The sequence below is a fragment of the Phyllopteryx taeniolatus genome, chromosome 10 (assembly GCF_024500385.1).
Source record: "Phyllopteryx taeniolatus isolate TA_2022b chromosome 10, UOR_Ptae_1.2, whole genome shotgun sequence".
In the NCBI taxonomy this organism is placed as follows: Eukaryota; Metazoa; Chordata; class Actinopteri; order Syngnathiformes; family Syngnathidae; genus Phyllopteryx; species Phyllopteryx taeniolatus.
Window position 1 is genome coordinate 11,847,974 of NC_084511.1, and position 17,467 is coordinate 11,865,440.

At 42.3% G+C, this 17,467-nt stretch overlaps 4 protein-coding genes across 6 annotated transcripts in view; 2 read left to right on the forward strand and 2 right to left on the reverse strand.

Annotated features, from left to right (window-relative positions):
- The window catches only part of frmpd1b (FERM and PDZ domain containing 1b), a 45,166-nt gene extending 39,148 nt beyond the window's left edge, over positions 1 to 6,018 (reverse strand). For 2 of the 3 annotated variants that reach the window (XM_061786845.1, XM_061786842.1), the window contains exon 1: positions 5,784 to 6,018. The gene's annotated coding sequence lies outside the window, so the exon portion shown is untranslated. Of the gene's footprint in view, positions 1 to 2,472; positions 2,523 to 3,462; positions 3,788 to 5,783 lie in introns of all 3 variants that reach the window. The other variant, XM_061786843.1, reaches the window with a different exon arrangement.
- Positions 6,019 to 7,889: 1,871 nt separating this feature from the next.
- Positions 7,890 to 8,476, forward strand: tomm5 (translocase of outer mitochondrial membrane 5 homolog (yeast)). The gene is made up of 2 exons (XM_061786914.1): positions 7,890 to 8,123; positions 8,225 to 8,476. Exons 1-2 carry the CDS (start codon positions 8,003 to 8,005, stop codon positions 8,257 to 8,259), a joined length of 156 nt encoding a protein of 51 aa, XP_061642898.1. The 5' UTR covers positions 7,890 to 8,002; the 3' UTR covers positions 8,260 to 8,476.
- A 1,510-nt stretch (positions 8,477 to 9,986) lies between these two features.
- Positions 9,987 to 13,651, reverse strand: LOC133484410 (E3 SUMO-protein ligase ZBED1-like). Its single transcript, XM_061786904.1, has 2 exons — positions 13,182 to 13,651; positions 9,987 to 12,651 (listed from the first exon to the last, which is right to left on the reverse strand). The coding sequence occupies exons 1-2, from the start codon at positions 13,529 to 13,531 to the stop codon at positions 11,004 to 11,006; spliced, it is 1,998 nt and encodes a 665-aa protein (XP_061642888.1). The 5' UTR covers positions 13,532 to 13,651; the 3' UTR covers positions 9,987 to 11,003.
- Positions 13,652 to 13,834: 183 nt separating this feature from the next.
- LOC133484413 (zinc finger and BTB domain-containing protein 5-like) lies at positions 13,835 to 17,346 on the forward strand. The gene has a single exon (XM_061786910.1). The coding sequence runs from the start codon at positions 15,281 to 15,283 to the stop codon at positions 17,063 to 17,065; it is 1,785 nt and encodes a 594-aa protein (XP_061642894.1). The 5' UTR covers positions 13,835 to 15,280; the 3' UTR covers positions 17,066 to 17,346.
- The last annotated feature ends 121 nt before the right edge of the window (positions 17,347 to 17,467 follow it).

A 17,467-nucleotide genomic window follows, 5' to 3' on the forward strand; every position in this document is an offset into this window, starting at 1 on the left:
AACATGCATTTTAGTTTAAACACTCTAATTTGTCCATTGGTGTGAATGTGGATGGTTGTGTATATGTGACGTATGGTTGACTGACTCAAAGTCAGCTCTGAAAGTGAACAGGATAAGCGGTAAAAGAAATTGAATGGAAGGAATCCTTTTATTATATATGAAGTAAATTCCACTATGCAGCAGAGGAACACATTGGCCTGGATTTTCACTACATGGTTCAACTGACACAATTACGATTTTTTTTTTTTGCTCTCAAATGCCACCATTCAGATATGCATCAAGGCAGCATAAAGGAGGGAGGCGCAGATATCTTCAGATAAGAATGTGTCCTCTTCCAAATGTAGATATAAATTGTACATTTTGTAGAGCTCTTCCAATGCAACTGCAGCATAAATAATAATGCTAGCCTGACATCACTGATGTTTGTTAATCTATGCAAACCTGCAACAGCCCAATTATCATTATTAAACACACCCACTGCGAATAAGCAAAAACATAGTACATTGCAGGGATATACATAATCAACTCATTCCCTGCCAATGCCATCTAAAAACATCAATGGCGCTTTTTAACGGGGATGGTTGGGGGAGGGTCTTGTGCAGCTTGTGTGATCGTCAAGCCTCTGGATAACTGCAATGAGGAATGGCACCCTGTAGAGGGCAACAATGCCTTGAGGTGAACATCCCTCCCTCAGAGGAAGAAGAAGGAGGAGCCGGAGACGAGGAGACAATGAGAAGAGGCAGGCATAATGGCGGAAAAAAGAGAAGACAAAATGGAAAAAAATCTAAAAAAAAAAAAGCTTTCGGTACTAGAAATTTATTGCGCAAAGGCAAGAAAACTATTCTTGCGACCAACAGCAATGACCCCTTCATGATGTCCAATGCATCTAACAAGGGTAAAAAAAATTACACGTTGTGTATTTAACAAAATTACATAACATACGACTGTCCAATAGCTTAATCCTCTGCGAAAAACAATATTGCTTGGTTGTGAAACTCTTCATGTATTAGGCATGTCTGTATTATACTGCCCTCTGGTGGCCAAGACACGCACACCAGAAGGCGCACAAAGTCAATGGGCATCGAAGCATGACATCATGATGCAGAAACTATTTAATTCTTCACAGTCTATTTAATTGTGATTGCGGCATGTTTTTATATATATTATTATCCACCCCCCCACCAAAAAACTGTTTTTGTTAGTGTTTTTTTTGTGGGGCTGGAAGGGATTAATTGTACTTCTATTCATTTTAATGGGGGAAGATGATTTGAGATATGAGTGTTTTGGTTACAGGATGAATTAAACTCGTAACTCAAAGCGCTGCTGTATATAAATGTTGATGGAAAATTCTCTTTACACTCTTATTTTTATTTTGTGCATTTCACACACACGGATCCAATCCACGCGCAAGCATAAATGGGTTCTGCAGGCAAGGGAGATGTGGGCTGTTCAGTGACCCTGGGGAGTTTGAGGGGTTCTATGCCTTGCTCACTGGGACGTCAGGGAGAGAACTAGCATCATAACAACCACCCCCAATTTGCCTTCAGTATCTCCATAATTTGGTCTACGGAAGGTTTTGAACCTGTGACAGTCTAGTCAGGAAGCCAACAGCTGCTGGTGCCCCCGTGGACAAGAAACTTGTAATCCTGCACTAAATGATCCTGTCACTGGTATTCCAGACCACATCGCATCTGCTGTTCTTTATTCAGCCGTTCAAGCTCATTCCATTAGCATCATGAAGCCTGGATTCACCGTGCACCACTCATTTCATTTCCCCTTTCATCTGCGACTTGGCGGGGCTCCCCCAATGCACTATGAAATAATGAACCTTTTGAAGATTAATAGTGCACTGTGTTATGCTACACTTTGCTATCGATGGTCCTGAGAGAGGACCATATTAATCTCTTAGGACATCTCTTTGTCTGAGACTCACTTCAATGACTGCATATTGAAAGTGGTATCTTAAAAATAAAATAAATCCAACTAAGTCTCTAGCTTTTAGGCAAAATAAAACAGTTTCGTTCCTGAAGCGGCCACGTGACCCGAATCTTTATGTAAGTCGTCATAATTACACTATTGTGTGTGAAAAAGACTTCCAAGCCATAAATATGAAAGAATCAAATGAAAAATAGTAAGTCATTGAGCGTGCCTTATTCATATTGAATATTCATATTGAAATAAAAAGGGACATCACCTATAAGCTAAACAGAAAGTCTTAGCTGTTCCGCTTTAATAGCCTTTTGTAATATATGTTCCTAAATAGAGTTGGCCTACATTGTGGCACCGCTGCCAGTCAACTGTGCCATCACCATGGAGCTGTCACATCAATGAGGTCATGTCTCCCTGTTTCTCTGCAACATAGTGTACGGTCTACTATTATTATTATTTTTTATTAGACTACCTCTGCAATACATCCATCATCCATTTAAGCATCAACACGTGCTATATCTACAAAAGAATTGAGACACCTACAGCAAGTGAAGATGTCGCTTTGTGTCACGCTGGAACAGAAAAGGGCCATCCTATGGACCGAAGCATAGAAAAAGGCTGTGTAAGATGAAAAATTAAGGTCCAAGGACAACTTAAAGCTGTCTGATTCCTTACACTTTTATCCAAACAGTGTCTAGACATAGCCAATGCCATACACCCATACTACATCACAGTGGTTTTTACAAGTTTCATAGGTTTTTATTGTCTACAAGCAAGTCTGAATTTAGATGTGCACCTTCAGTGTTGTATCATGCTGTGCTGCAACAGGCCAGGCAGTGCTAAGGTCTACTGGAAGAGATGCTGCGTAACTGCTGTAAGAGCAAGAACAAGAGGCAGAGGAGGTCCACTACTAAGCTGGAGTAATAGTCTTTGCTCCCACAAAGAGGAGAATACAGCTATATATGCCTGTGAGTATTGTTGTATGCTCTTTTTGTATGTGGTGCTGCGCCATGTGAGTTGAAGTAGCAGTTGTTTGAAGGTTTGTAATTACTGTAAAATATAAGCATATTCCGTTAAGCCGTCTGTTGCATTTCGCATTATATATTAGCATAAGCGGACTTTCATTAGACAAATTACATGGTTTGGTTGATCATTTTCGTGTCGAAATATACAATTTTCTTATGTGTCCGTTTTCCACTAAAGTAAAACTGGGAGTGACAAACAGCTTGAAACAAGCACACTTTGCCACTTATTTGGAGAACTGTACAAGCAAGAGAGTGAGAACAGACACTAAGGAATACTCGTGTGTTTTAATATGTTTAACTGTGTTTAAATAAGTTTAAATGTTAAGCATGTGGGCTGGGTAAAGCTACTGTATAACAATGTTTTTATATTGTCTCGATCTAGATCCCTCTATTTTCACAATGGGCCAACAAATATTTTAACTATTGACGAGTCAGCATCCTACAGTGACAACAATAAGACAACTCAGTTATTGGTTGAGCAAAGCATCAGTTGGCGTCGAAGACTAACCCAGCAACTGCCCTGGAGACATGCAGAGGAGAGGAAGATCATGGCGGGCCAGGCTGGCTGCAGTAAGCGGGACGCTGGAGCAGTCAGCGGGGCAGTCGGAGACTAATGCAGCCAGGCATCAAGACTTTCCTGATGTGCAAGTTCTGGACGTTGTGTATCTATCTTCTCTGGCAGCGTGAGCTCAGAGCATGCACGTCCAATCACATGGGACAACATAAACATTCCTGAGTCACTCCACGGGGCCTGAAGCAGTGCTAGAGCATGCACGTAAGCCAAACACATTTACCTTTTTTCACACCAGAGGAGTAGGTAGGGATGCACAATCCTGGAATTTTTCAAAGTTGGAAATGTTTTATGGGAATAAACTTGAATAAACCAGGAATTTTCTACATTGAAGGTAACTTAAGTATAGTTGGGGAAATGTATATATTATAGCATAATCCTAACTAAAACAGATTTCATGCATGTTTTATTGACTTATGCACAATTTGAGTTTTTTTTAGTTACAAGTTGTCACTTGGTCGATTTTTTTGCTTTGTGTTTCTAGCCAAAATTTGAGTTACAAGCGAGCTTCAGATATGAGACCGCTTGAGTGAAGTGGGGTAAAAACTAGTAAGTAAGGTACTGTAATGTGGCAATGTGAGGAGGGGCACACTTATTGTTAGGCTCGCACAGGCAATTGCCGGGGGCACCAAGATTTCAAGGGGCCCCCAAGCACCTCATAAGAATTGATTCATGCTTTCTCAATACCAGCTGCTATTGTTTTAGTTTCATTTCACACACTTTAAAACACAAAGTGCTTAATCCATCATAATCGTTTTGAGTTCTTCTCATGCAATGGACTACTCCATCTTCTTACTGTGCATGTGCAGACTTGATTCAAGAAAACAAACTAGTTGGCGCGTTTTGAGAAAATTAAGCAGCGCTATCTCAGTGGCGCTATAGAAGACGAAAAGGTTTCAACCTTTTTCATGGTGAGTCCGGATGTGCATAACCGACATCAGCCAAAGGCAGATGCTCTTGCCAGTTGCGACACTGCTGTCAGTGTCAGCTGAGGAGGATGCAGTAGAGATGAAGGAGAGTGATATGAGTGACGCTTACAGTGGTCGAAATGTTAAACCATGGTAAATGTTGATTCATATTCTCAATTACAGTGCAAGCGTTGAGATGGTTCACCTGTTAGATAATAATCCTCAAGAAGGACTTTAAGGACTTTATCATACTCAGGAAATAGGATAATTTTCTCAAATTCACACCATTTAGTTGATGATAAACAATATTCAAAATCTTTGCAATACGTGGATGTGGAGGGCCTCATGACTGAGTTTGCCTTGGGCCACCAAAAGAATCTATTTTGCATGGATACCTGCTTAAGTCAAAATGTTGATCTTTATGCTTGAATGTGATACCTTTCCATTAAATTACCATCAAGTTCCAGTTAATTGGAACCATGGAAAGTTTTCAGTTCGGAATCTTTCCCAAATTCCCCATCTTAAATTTATCTGAAACTTCCTGGAAATTGTGGAACTTTTCCATCTCTTTGCAACCTTACACAGAAGCAAATCAGTGGAACGATGCTAGAGGTTCGAACCGCTCAATGTCTCCAAAGCAGCAATTTGTCAATGAACGTGTGACCTGAAATGGTGTTAAAACTATCTCGTGTATTAGATCAAAGCCCCGGAACACCAAAAGGCATTGTTCTGGTCTAGTCATGTATGGCACGGCCTGGCGCAGAAGAAGAAGGAGGCTTGCTGCTTCTGGCCGTAGGACATTAATACAGGGAAAGGAAAAAAAATAAATAAAAAGATGACTGTCCCAAGGCACTGCCAGTCGCCTACGCCCATTCATAATATGAGTTTTACAAGCTGCACTCCTGGGATCATGATGAATCACAGTAGTCGATTGAGCTTTCACTGTACATTCAGCATGGGTCCTCAATATCACAGCAAACAGCATGTTGATATATTTACTGAAAATGTCTATCTGTGACTATGTGGTCACCCACTGCTCTAAATGCCTCAAGAAAGCATCCACCCTTTCCCTATGGTCAAATTGTGATTCGGCAGCCAGTCGAATCTGTATGCTAAACAAAGGAAAAAAGGTCAGCTTTTTGTCGGTTTCATATATTATCTTAATCGGATTTAAACATCCATCGCCTCGCTCGCGAGGGAACGCGGGTGTTGTCCGTGGGCTGCGTGGACCACCGTCCACTGAATTATTCATTTGGCCGAGAAATCTCAAAAGGCAGAAGGCTGGAATGGACGCAAGGTGCGAGTGAAGGCGAGCGAGGCGCCTCGAGTGCGTGGATATTGTTCACTCACCTCGTGCTTTTCAAGAGGACGAACGCGGAACGAGAGTCTGTGCAGGGTGACGCGGAGAATGTGAAGACAGACAGCGACTATCTCCCCCGAAAAATCCGCCGCGTGCCCCTCCGACCGGATGAGGATGATGATTGGGTGGTGGAGGTGGAGGGGTGCTATCTATGTGCTGGATGCTGTCATGGTGCCGGGACTGTTTCTCTGTTTAATCCTCGGCCCTGAGCTCAGAAATAGACCCACCCACCCGCTCCCTCATACACCCCCCGCCCCCGTGTCCCCTCTTCCCTCCCTTTCCCCACTCACTCCTCTGTCGTCGGGAGTCGTGTGCCCACTGGACCCCCGCCCCTCCCCTCCCCTCGGAAGGTCAGACAGGGACTACATCACCACCATCATCCGAGTACGTCACACAATACAGAGGAATGAAACATGTATTTATTTATCATTTTATTGTTTTACAATTTTCTTTTACCGTGTGAATGGGTGTCCAGTACAGATTATTCTATGTACATCCCTCAAAATAATCTAATAGTTTATACGAGATATATGATTACATACAATGTATTATAATTGTTTTGTGTGTGGGGGGGGGGGCTTAATCTAATTGCCCATTGCAACGACTGTACCATCACCCAAGTGTTCCTGCGCTGCATTCACTTATATTTTAATTTTATTTTTATGTTATTATTTTTTCTCTCTCTCTCTTTGTTTTAAATGTTTATAAGCTGTTTTTTTTCTTTGTTTTTAAATGCTTTTAATTATGTAAAGCACATTGAGTTACTTTGTGTATGAAATACTCTATATAAATAAATTTGCTTTACTTTGTTAAACCCAAAGCAGCAAATTGTATCTGGTTTTGTCGTTTGTTGTCCTCTGGAGCAGGCGTGTCAAACTCAAATTCACGGTAGGCCAAAATTTCAAATTGGGACAACGTCGCAGGCCACACTCAATATTTCATGAAAAATCACTGCGATGTGCATGTTTCCCTTCTATGCAGACATGTAGCGTTCAAGTTTATCATATGACAACAAACTTAAATTTTGCTTAAACACTGAATCTGGAATAAACAAACTTTAATATTATAAACACGAAAAAGCAAATTTGCGGAAAAAAAAAAACATTAGTGGTATTTATTTGTTGTTTTGTATTTGAATAGATAACATTAATTATTCTGTCTCTCCATCTTCTATTTATCTATCTCCAACTACCTTTCGTTTTGATGTAAATCTTTTTTCAAAGGCCAACAACAAAACAACCCCAAAAAATAAGACTGTCCTTCAATAAAAATCCAAACTTCAAACTATTAACAGTCCCTGCCTAGGAGTTAATAAATGGCATTTAAAAAAACATTAATTCAATGATTATATTCTTTGTTACAGCCGTCAAACAAGTCTGTCTTTTACTTTAGTGAACAGACAATCTGCCTCCCACCTGTCTTGGAAAACCGTTTTCCATCTTTCGTTTGGCCATTTTTGGGAAAGGGAAGTGTAAATTTGCTCGAGGAGACGGGTAGCATAGTTGCTAACAACTGCAACAGAAAGGGAAGGGGCGCTCGCTGGTCTAGACTGATGGGCCAAAACACGAGCAAAGCATTCTGGGATTTGGAATACTAGTGGCCCATGTGCTATATACTGCCGGGCCAGCTCTAATGCACATTTGATATGGTCTTGCGGGCCAAATATAATTACATCTTGGGCCAAATTTGGCCCCCGGGCCTGACTTTTACATCTGAGCTTGGGAACCTCCAAGTGCGGTCCCCTTGCTATGACCATTTCAATAATAATACTAATAATAATAATTGTAAAAACATTGTGGTGAGATGAAACATTTAAAGGTACTTTAAAAATGTAATGCTCGATTGTATGGCGACGTTGATCAATTCTGTTGATAGTTGTGTAACAATTAGAGGTTGCCACACGTATTTCCACTCAAGTTCTGTTGATAGTTGTATTTTAACAATTACATATTGTTACACCTAGTTGCATTCCAGCGGCTGTATCCTAATGTACCCATTGATAGGCTAAAATTATAGTGTTACGATATTTACTTCAAGCACGCGCTCTGCTGCCTTCGTGTATTTTGTCCCTCTGCGGACGCCATATTTGATATGGACTACTTCCGGTGCTTATTTCCGGGTCGTTGTGTTTCTTTCCACGCTAAAAAACGGAGCAAGCTCGCGTTGAAAGCAAACCGGAGAACAAAAATTCCGTCAAACCCCAGCTGTCATGTTCAAACTGGAAGGACTCGGGCCTAAAATGGACCCAGAGGAAATGAAGAAGAAAATGCGACAAGACGTCGTCTCCTCTTTACGAAACTTTCTTATTTACGTCGCTCTCCTGAGAGCCAGTGAGTTCACACAGATGACATTGGAACGGAGTGTTAAATACTGTCCCATGATTTAAAGGTCTGCTGACTAATCAAAAACGTTACTACTTGTATGTTCACAGCTCCTTATGTATTAAAGCAGCTGGACAGTATATAAGAAGGGCGTCTTCCCTCCATCCCGAGGATTTCCGATAGCAGAAGCTGTGTGGGACATATGTGGAGGATGTTCATCTTCACTATTTGCAGGACATTTATTTTCATTGTGTTCATTAGTTGCTTGATTTTGATGATAAAACCTTGTGCTCGTTTAGCAACACGTTAAAGTATGAATTTCCATTATGTTGCCATTAAATGGAAGACTATGTTGGCGTGAATGTGATGTTTTAACTTGTCTGGTGACGTGCAGTACGTGTTTAGTGTTGTTCGGAAGATGTATTTCGGTTTTCATTTTTTTTTTTTTAATTCAGCTAACCAGCAGACAGCATGGATTCAGTTCGTACGGAGTGGCTGTGTTAATGGATATCTATTTTGTGTGCTCTGTAAATGCCTGATTTCCAATCCAGGGTGTCATCTTCCTTTTTGCCCTAAACCAGCCTGGATTGGGTCCAGGTTCCCGTGACCCTGAAAAGGATAAACTCATGTAAATGAGATTTCGAGCAGTTGCTTGAAATTAATAACTTGAAACTATAAAAATGTCCATCCATCTTTAGTGTTGTCCTCAGTGGGGTTGCAGGTGAGCAGAAGTCTATCCCTCTTGGCTTTGGGCAAGAGGTGAAGTTCCACTGGACTGGTCGCTAGTCAATCGCAGGGCACATATGAATAACCAGAGCAGTTTTTGGAACGTGGGAGGAAGCCCATGCAAGCAATTGTAGAAAAAGATGCATCTAAATAAATTTGAATTAGAAAACCATGTATTTCTGTAGTTCGATTCAAAAACTAAAAAATAGATTCACGACACACAGGAAACTTTTTTTTTTTTTATTTATTTTGGTGGTTTTAGTGGGCGGGACAGTGGTTAGCACATCTGCCTCACAGTTCTGTGGACCCAGGTTCAAATCTGGGCTTGTCTGTGTGGAGTTTGCGTGTTCTCCCTGTGCCTGCGTGGGTTTTCTGCAGGTACTCCGATTTCCTCCCAAATTACAAAAGGTAGGTTAATTGATGACTCTAAATTGCCAATAGGCGACCAGTTCAGGGTGTACCCTGCCTCTCGCCCAGAGTCTGCAGGGATAGGCTCCAGCACGCCTGCGACCCTAGTGAGGATAAGCGGTACGGAAAATGGATGGATGTTGATTTTAGCTTACAGCTAAGAAAACCAATATTTTACCATCTCCAAGAAATTGCTGAAAAAAGGAAATGAAGTTGGTGTTGAAGTTCTGAAAAGTATTTTCTTGTTTTAAATGAATCAGTATAATTTATGAGGTTCACTTTTATCGCAATGCCGTAATACAGTGAACTCTCTTAATACTATTTTAATTTGAGATGCACCTGTACAAACTCCACAATCAGAGCCAAGATTTTGAACCCCAAACCTCAAAACTGTGAGCCAGATGTGCTAAACACTATTTCACTATGTTGCAAATATTTTGTAAATTTTATTTACAAACAAAAATTTGTAAAGAATTCAGTTCATTAGTCCACAACACCTGTTTTGCACATGGGTTCAAATACAAGAACCTCATCAAAAGTTAGGCACAACACAATTCTTGTTGAGTTGGGTCTGACAACTATTTTAACAAATTTTTGGGTGCAGAATCCAAAACTGATCACGTAAAGTTTTTGAACTATTGATCCCCATTTTCTTAAAAAGAAAAATACTGTAATTAACAGATGTTTGCTTTTTAAAACTTCAAATATTGACATACAATGAAATATAAAAGAAACCGGTGTGACTGCAGTGTTTATTTAACACTATTATGCTTTACAAAGGATATTGCACAGATCCTCTTAATTCTTACTATGCTAGCTTTCTGTTCGCAGATATTGATAGTACTGACCTATTGGGAGCTGCACACACCTCTTACTGCACTGTCTCAATTGTGACTGCACAAACAAATTACAACATAGGTGTAGATGAGTCCAGTCGTAATCAGCTGGCAAGTCTTACTACAGCTAATCGGTGGAATTTTGCTTATCTGGAGAAAAAAATATGAATAGCTCCTCTCAATATCAAGCAGTGCAGTAAAAATTGGGCATTATTGTTTGAAAAGGTATTTGAAATTTGTATAATTTTTAAAGCATGAGTGGCATCTACAAGTGCATTTCAATGAATTAGAAAGTTGTAAAAAAGTTCATTCAACAAGTCCATCCATCCATTTTCTGAGCCGCTTATCCTCACAAGTGTCGCGGGAATGCTGGAGCCTATCCCAGCTATCATTGGGCAGGCGGCAGGGAACAGCCGCTAACAACAACTATTGGCACTCACATTCACACCTACGGGAAATTTAGAGTCTTCAATTAACCTACCACGCATGTTTTCGGGGTGTGGGCGGAAACCGGAGTGCCCAGAGAAAACCCACGCAGGCACGGGGAGAACATGCAAACTCCACACAGGCGGGGCCGGGATTTGAACCCCAGCCCTCAGAACTGTGAGGCAGACGCTCTAACCAGTCGTTCCACCGTGCCGCCTTCATTCAACAAGTGAAAAATCTAATTCTATAACTGGGACACCGAAACATTGTTCACTGAGTGCCATAGAGAAAAATCAAAGGAAGGCAAGTTCACTTTGTGTTTAAAAACTTATTCAATACACAGTTTGGGTCAACATATGAAAAAAATAAAGTTCCAGGCCATTTAGGCTTAGTAGTTGTAATCACTTGCTAAACTTCTGAAAGGCACCATGAGGTAGGTAGGGTGAGCCTGTGTGTGTTTTGTCTTGATGCATTTGCATAGAACTGCAAGACATTACAAGATCTTATGATTACAATGAAGAAAAGTCAACATATCGACATGCTCAGAACTAAGGCTTGCCCTCCGCTTAGAGGCAATGTTTCCAGCAGTAGAAAACAAACGCTCTGAGGGTGTCGATGTCGCCGGGATACCCAAAAACGACTTGGCCAGCTTTGCCAAGGTCGGATATCGAATGGCATTTGTTTTCCACCATGGTAGTGGATTCTCCTTCTTGGAGAGAGGTGGTTCTCCAAAATACTGCAAGACCTCCCTCTGCACTGCTTGATTTAGCTGCTCATTCTCATCCTCATTTTCCTCATCGCTGCTGCTGCTGGAGTCTGATGATGAGCCCAGCATACTTTTGAGCAATGATCCATATTTGGTACCTAAACAGTCTTTTGATTTGGCGGTGACTTGATTTCCGCTTTCATTTGACTCTCTTGCTTTCTTTTTGACAGCCAGTGCCATGGATTGGATTGTACATTGGACCTTAAACACATCTTCAGCAGGCAAGAACTTCAGTTTTCTGAACCTCGGGTCCAACGCGGCAGCCAGGAGGACAGTGTTAGGACCTTCCGGTTGAAATAAAAACAGTTTTTGCCATCTCTCTGTGATCTGTTCTGCCACTTGAGCCTGGAATGCCCTTACTGAGGCAGTTTTAAATGCCGCACTCAGTGTTGATTTCTTGAGGTTGTGCACCAGCTGTGGAAGAGCAGAGAGAGTAACATATTGTTCCCCACTCAGAAACTCTGTCACTCCTTCAAATGGGCCAAGGACCTGAGTCAGCTCCTCACCGAGGCTCCACTGCTCTGGATTTAGATCCAGGTAGTGCTGTTTGGCTATTGTATTGACTTCAGGATCGGAAAGAGCCGCGGTCACGGGCCATCTTTGTCCGAGGAGCCTGGACAGCATGTGATATGTGCTGTTCCACTGAGTACTTACATCCTGAATCAACATGAGTGGCGCCATTCCCATTTCTTGCTGCTTTTCTTTCAGTTTGTTACAGGCCAGTTCACTCTTGTTAAAATGTTCAACCAGGCATCTTGCAGAATCCACACAATTAGCAATGGTGTCTTTGTTTTTAAGCGTGCTCTGTACAACTAGATTCAGAGTGTGCCCTGAGCATCTCAGAGATGCCCAGCCATCCCTGTCCTCCAAAATTCCTGCCGCCGCCACTACGTTGGCCCCATTGTCATGGACAACTGCCTTGACCTTTGTGAATGGAATATGAAATTTGGCGACAGTCTCCTCCAGCCAGTCCGCAATATCGGCAGCTGCGTGCCTCTCTTCGAGACGCATCGTTGTTAGGTAGAGGGACTTCATCTCCCAATCTTCCCCCAAAAAGTGACACGTCACCCCGAGATAGGCCTCCGTGGCCACACTTGTCCAGAAGTCTGTGGTCAAAGCAACACACTCTGTGTCCTGAAGGACATTTTCTAATTTCTCTGTCATTTCTTGGTGCTTCTTTTCCATCATATTTGTGAAATAAGTTAATGATGGCATGCTGTACTTAGGGTTGAAAGTTGAAATCATCTTTCTAAATCCCTTGTCATCAACCATGGACAGTGGGCGCATATCAGCGACCAGCATATTCAAAATGCTCTCCGTTAGTAAGGCAGCTTCTTTGACAGAGCATGACATAAATGGGCGACCGAGTGGTGTGCTGGGGAAAAAAACAAAACAGAAAACAATTTATTAACATCAATAACAAATGTAATGACATAAACTAGGCATATGCTGACTTCAAAGTAAACATTTTTATATACAAACCCTCATTCCGATTAAATTGATACGTAAATACCAACTGAATACAATGATTTGCAAAACCTTTTCAAACAAGGACAACATATTTAATGTTGAAAGTGCTCAACTTTATTGCCTTTTTTCAAATATTCACTCGTTTTGAATTTGACGCCTGCAACACGTTCAAAAAAAATAGAAGAAGAAGCTGTGACAGTGGCAACAAAAGACTGGGAATTTTGGGAAGGGGGCCCACCATGAGGGAGTTGGATGGAGGTTTATAATAATCTGGGGTAGGGTATGAGCCGTACATTTGAACACGGATTAGCTTGCACATTTTAGCATGATACCTAGTCATGCCGGAACCCGGCAAGCTCCAGCCACTTCAAACAGCCAACGTTCCAACTCGCGATGGGCTCCGAGTCGAATAGCTCACATCAAGGTCGACCTTACCTCGCGTCGTCGACGCCCGTTGAGCTGGAGACCACAATTGGATGCTTTCGGTTCAGATGGGAAATCATCGTCGACGTGCTGCTGTGGAAGGCCAGTTCTGCTTGGCAGTGGTCACATTGCACTATGTTATATTCTTTAAGTCTGAAGTGATCCCAAACTTTGGACATTTTCTGTTTTTTACGGACGGTTTCATGGGTATCCGCCATCGCGCCAACTTCCGAACCTGGTGGGCGGATCGATACAACTATAAACATCGATACCAACGTCGTCGTGATATTGGCCGATAGCAGTGGGATAGATCGATGAATCGCAGCACATAAACATAGAGCTTTCAGTTCGCCAGACAACATAATATTGATAAAAATAACATTTGAATTTGAGTCATCCTATGCACTAGTTAATAATTTTCAAATTACTACTGGCCATTTCTTACTTTGGCCAACAAAAACGTATATGATTAAACCTTGGTACATTTATCTGATAGAAATGTGAAATTTAAGAAAATGTACCTACTAATATAAGGCAGCTCAGATTTAATTGAATATTAATACACTTTTGTGTTAACAGTGAAAGGGCTTTGCTATATTTACACTACAACAAGTGAAAAAAAACTTTTATTTTTTTCTCTTTATACTTACTCATATTCTTTGCCAAAATCTAGACTAAAAGGCATAAAAACTCTTACAGGTACGTACTCGTAAAAAGTATCGGCATCTCTATCTATGTGACGATACTGACCGGCATTTACGTGGTATCGGATTGAAACCAAATCTTGCAGTATCGCGCACCACTCGTGTGCGTCTGCAATAACATTCCGTGTGGAAAGAAAATTGTGATAGTGCAGTGGTTCCTGATGACCACTTGGTGGTGATGTTGCCTGAATGTGTTGGATTCCATTTATGTTGGATTAGCAGTTGAACGCTTCACTCACGCACGCTCAAACAAACAATGAAATCTCCCGAATATTTCGGGACCCGGTTTTGTGCAGCGAGAATAAACAACGACGCATAGCGGATTTACGTGTTGAACGGCGTATCGAATCCTTCCGTGCGATCGTGTTTCAAGGCCCGCATCTCCTCCACGCAGAGCATCTGCTTGGAGCCTCGGATGCAGACAATGAGCGTTCACGTCTGACGTGACTGAGAGGTCAGACTGGAGTTACTCTGAAGCCATTTTCGGCACATTTCATACCTTTCTACCTGCTGCGATTATGCCAGTAGCATCCTCGTAGACGTTAGCAAACAGTGGACCCCCAGTTTGTCACGGGGGATACCTCCCAGACCCAACCGCAAGACGTGAAAATCCAGCATATAGAGATCCTTTAAAGAAACCTTTTAAACAGTTTGACCCCACCCACAGGCTTGAAACACATTCAAATATATTAGAATACTTTTTTAAAATATTTCGTGCCTGTTCTCACTCTCTCGCTTTGCTTTTTATTTGTAACTACAGGGTTGCTGTAAAACTGACACATAAAACAAGCGAATTAAACATTAAGAACAGTGGACATTTAAACCCCGAAATCTTCGGAGAAATCATATAATTTCATCTAACTGCTAACAATGTGAAACGCAGGTGACGGCCTAAAGGAAATTAGCATAGATGTTGCAGTAATTATAAACCTTCAAACAACTGCTACTTTAACACAAACACACACAGCACCAACACGTAGAGAAAATACAAGATTTAAACGTTGTACATTTAAACTCTAAATTATTTCATTTCATCTAACTGAAGCTTGCTATCTTAATGCCAACATATAATGCAAAACGCCATAGATGTTAACAGTAATTATAAACCTTAAAACAACTGCTACTTTAACACAAAGAGCAGGAGCACAGAGTGTACAGCAATACTTACAGGCATCTATATTGTCTCTGGGGACCTTCTCTGCCTCTTCTTCTTGCTCTTAATTAGACAGCATCTTATTAAGTAGACCTCAGTGTTGCCCAGCAAGATACAGCACAACGTGGTACTACACTGAAGACGCGTAACTCGAAATTCGTACTTGCCTGTATACTGTAAAAATACTATTAAAAAAAACGTTTTAAAAGCCAGATCCCAAAAAAAATTGAGATATAGTGGGGGAACACTGTAATATGGACTTTCCGGGTCACTTCCAGCACATTTTCCAGCAGCTGAACACCCAGCGGCTCCATGGTCAAATGTGTGACTGTGTGGTGGAGGTGGGAGGTCACAAATTCCAGGCACACCGTGCCATCCTAGCAGCATGCAGCTCCCACTTCAAGGCACTCATCAGTTCCAATGACGGCGCCGACGATGCTGATGGACAAAGGATGGATAAAGTCGGCGGTCCCGGTGTGATGGTGCTCGACTCGGAGGTGGTGACCCCAGAGGCCTTCTCCACCCTGCTGGACATGATCTACACATCCACTTTGTCGCTCTTGGCCTCCAACGTGATGGATGTCTTGTTGGCCGCCTCGCACCTGCACCTCAACTCCGTGGTAAAGGCCTGCAAGATCCACCTGTCCAGAAAAAACTTCCCAGCCACAGCGCCGAAAGGCTGGAGGTCAGTGCAGCAGCAGGAGCATCCGTCCTCTCAAACCCAGCTCACATCTGGGGAGCTACTTGACGAGCAGGGCGTAGAGGTGAGCCAGTCAGGGGAAGATTCCTCCAAGCACAAGAGAAAGTCGCATGAGGACAGACTGAATGACAGGAAGAGGACCTGCAGAATGTCTGGAGATGAGGAAAGTTCTCCAACTGTGACCAGAAGCACAGCCAACAAGGAGCCAGGAGAGCAGCGACTCTCTCCGGACCGCTTAAAGGCAACTGTAAACATCTTGAAGGGCCAATTGGATGATGTGGAGGAAAAATATGGCATAACCACGACTGAGTCAGAGGAGATCCAGCTGCCGAGCCAGTCAGACAGCAGCACAGGTGGAGAAGCTTTTGTCAAAGATGAGGGAGAGCCTATGATGGAGACAGTGGAGATTAAAAAAGAAAACATGACTTCCTCCTCGCCTGATCTTTCCCAATCATCACCCCCACAGGACTCCTCTGAATCAAATGGTGACAACATAAGGAGTCCAGATGAATATGTCAGCTGTTTACAGTCCCAGCAGTGCTCAGATCTTCATGAAAAAGAGTGTGGCGATATATGCGAGGGTGATGGGATGGACAACCTGTCTGAACTGGCTCTTTCCTGCTTCCTGAATCCCAGTCATGACAGTGAGGTAGGAGCTCCGGAGGAAGAAGAAAGTCTCGCAAGTCTCACAGCAGCTGCAACCGCAGCGGCTGCCGCCAGTGATACGGCTACAAGTGGTGAAAGCCTACTGCGTCAAAACTCAAACACTTCTATTCAAGCGTCAGATTCAACTCTCGTTTTCCCGGTAACTTCTCTTCCTTTGCAACAGGTTCTCTCCACTCAGGCTCCTGCTTTTAGCGACACCCTCATCCTCCAGCCTGCACACAATTCCCTAACGGGATTCCTTGGCCTGGAGCCTTCGAGATCCACGAAAGGACACGCGGGATCAAGCGGAACCACTTTCCGTCGCATCGCTCCTAAAGCGGCTCCAGTATCCGAAGCAGAACACACAGGAGCATCTGGACCGTCGGGACCCAATAGAGCACCTCTGACAAGAGCTTCCGAGGACGTGTTGTCCAAGTGCAAGAAAGCGGCGGCAGAGGTCAACGTGCTTCTGGTGGAAGGGGACAAGAAGTACGCCTGCAAAATCTGCTCCAAGACATTCACAAACTTGGCAGACTGTAGGAAACATATCCGTGTCCACACAGGAGAAAAGCCGTATCCTTGTCTCAAGTGTGGCAAACGCTTCAGTCAGTCGTCGCATCTGTACAAGCACTCCAAAAACTCCACCTGCCTGAACTGGAGGGACAAGAGTGCTTACCAAAACACTCTGAATTGACTCCACGGCAGTTTGCCGAGACCAAATTCTTGACTTTTACATGTGGTTAGTTAATACTCTCACCCTTACTGATTTTTAATTCATGTTCTGTATGAAAAGAAAACACTGAAAATTGCCAGATCTGAATTTACTGAAAATATGGTTTCACCCCGTAACAATGAAACACAAAGAAATTTCAATAGGCACAAAAAGCTTTACATTTAAGCAAAATGTACCTTTTATTCTTAGGAAAATGAACTATTGTGCGATACCAACTGAAATTAAAGTTCGCATTCAATGTAGACCATTCTGCATAAATGGAATTATTTAATTTAAAAAAGACAAATAGCCAATCACTGATTCTTTATAGGATATGTTTAAATACAACAATTCGTTAAAGATTATCTTAAAAAGTGCTGTTAG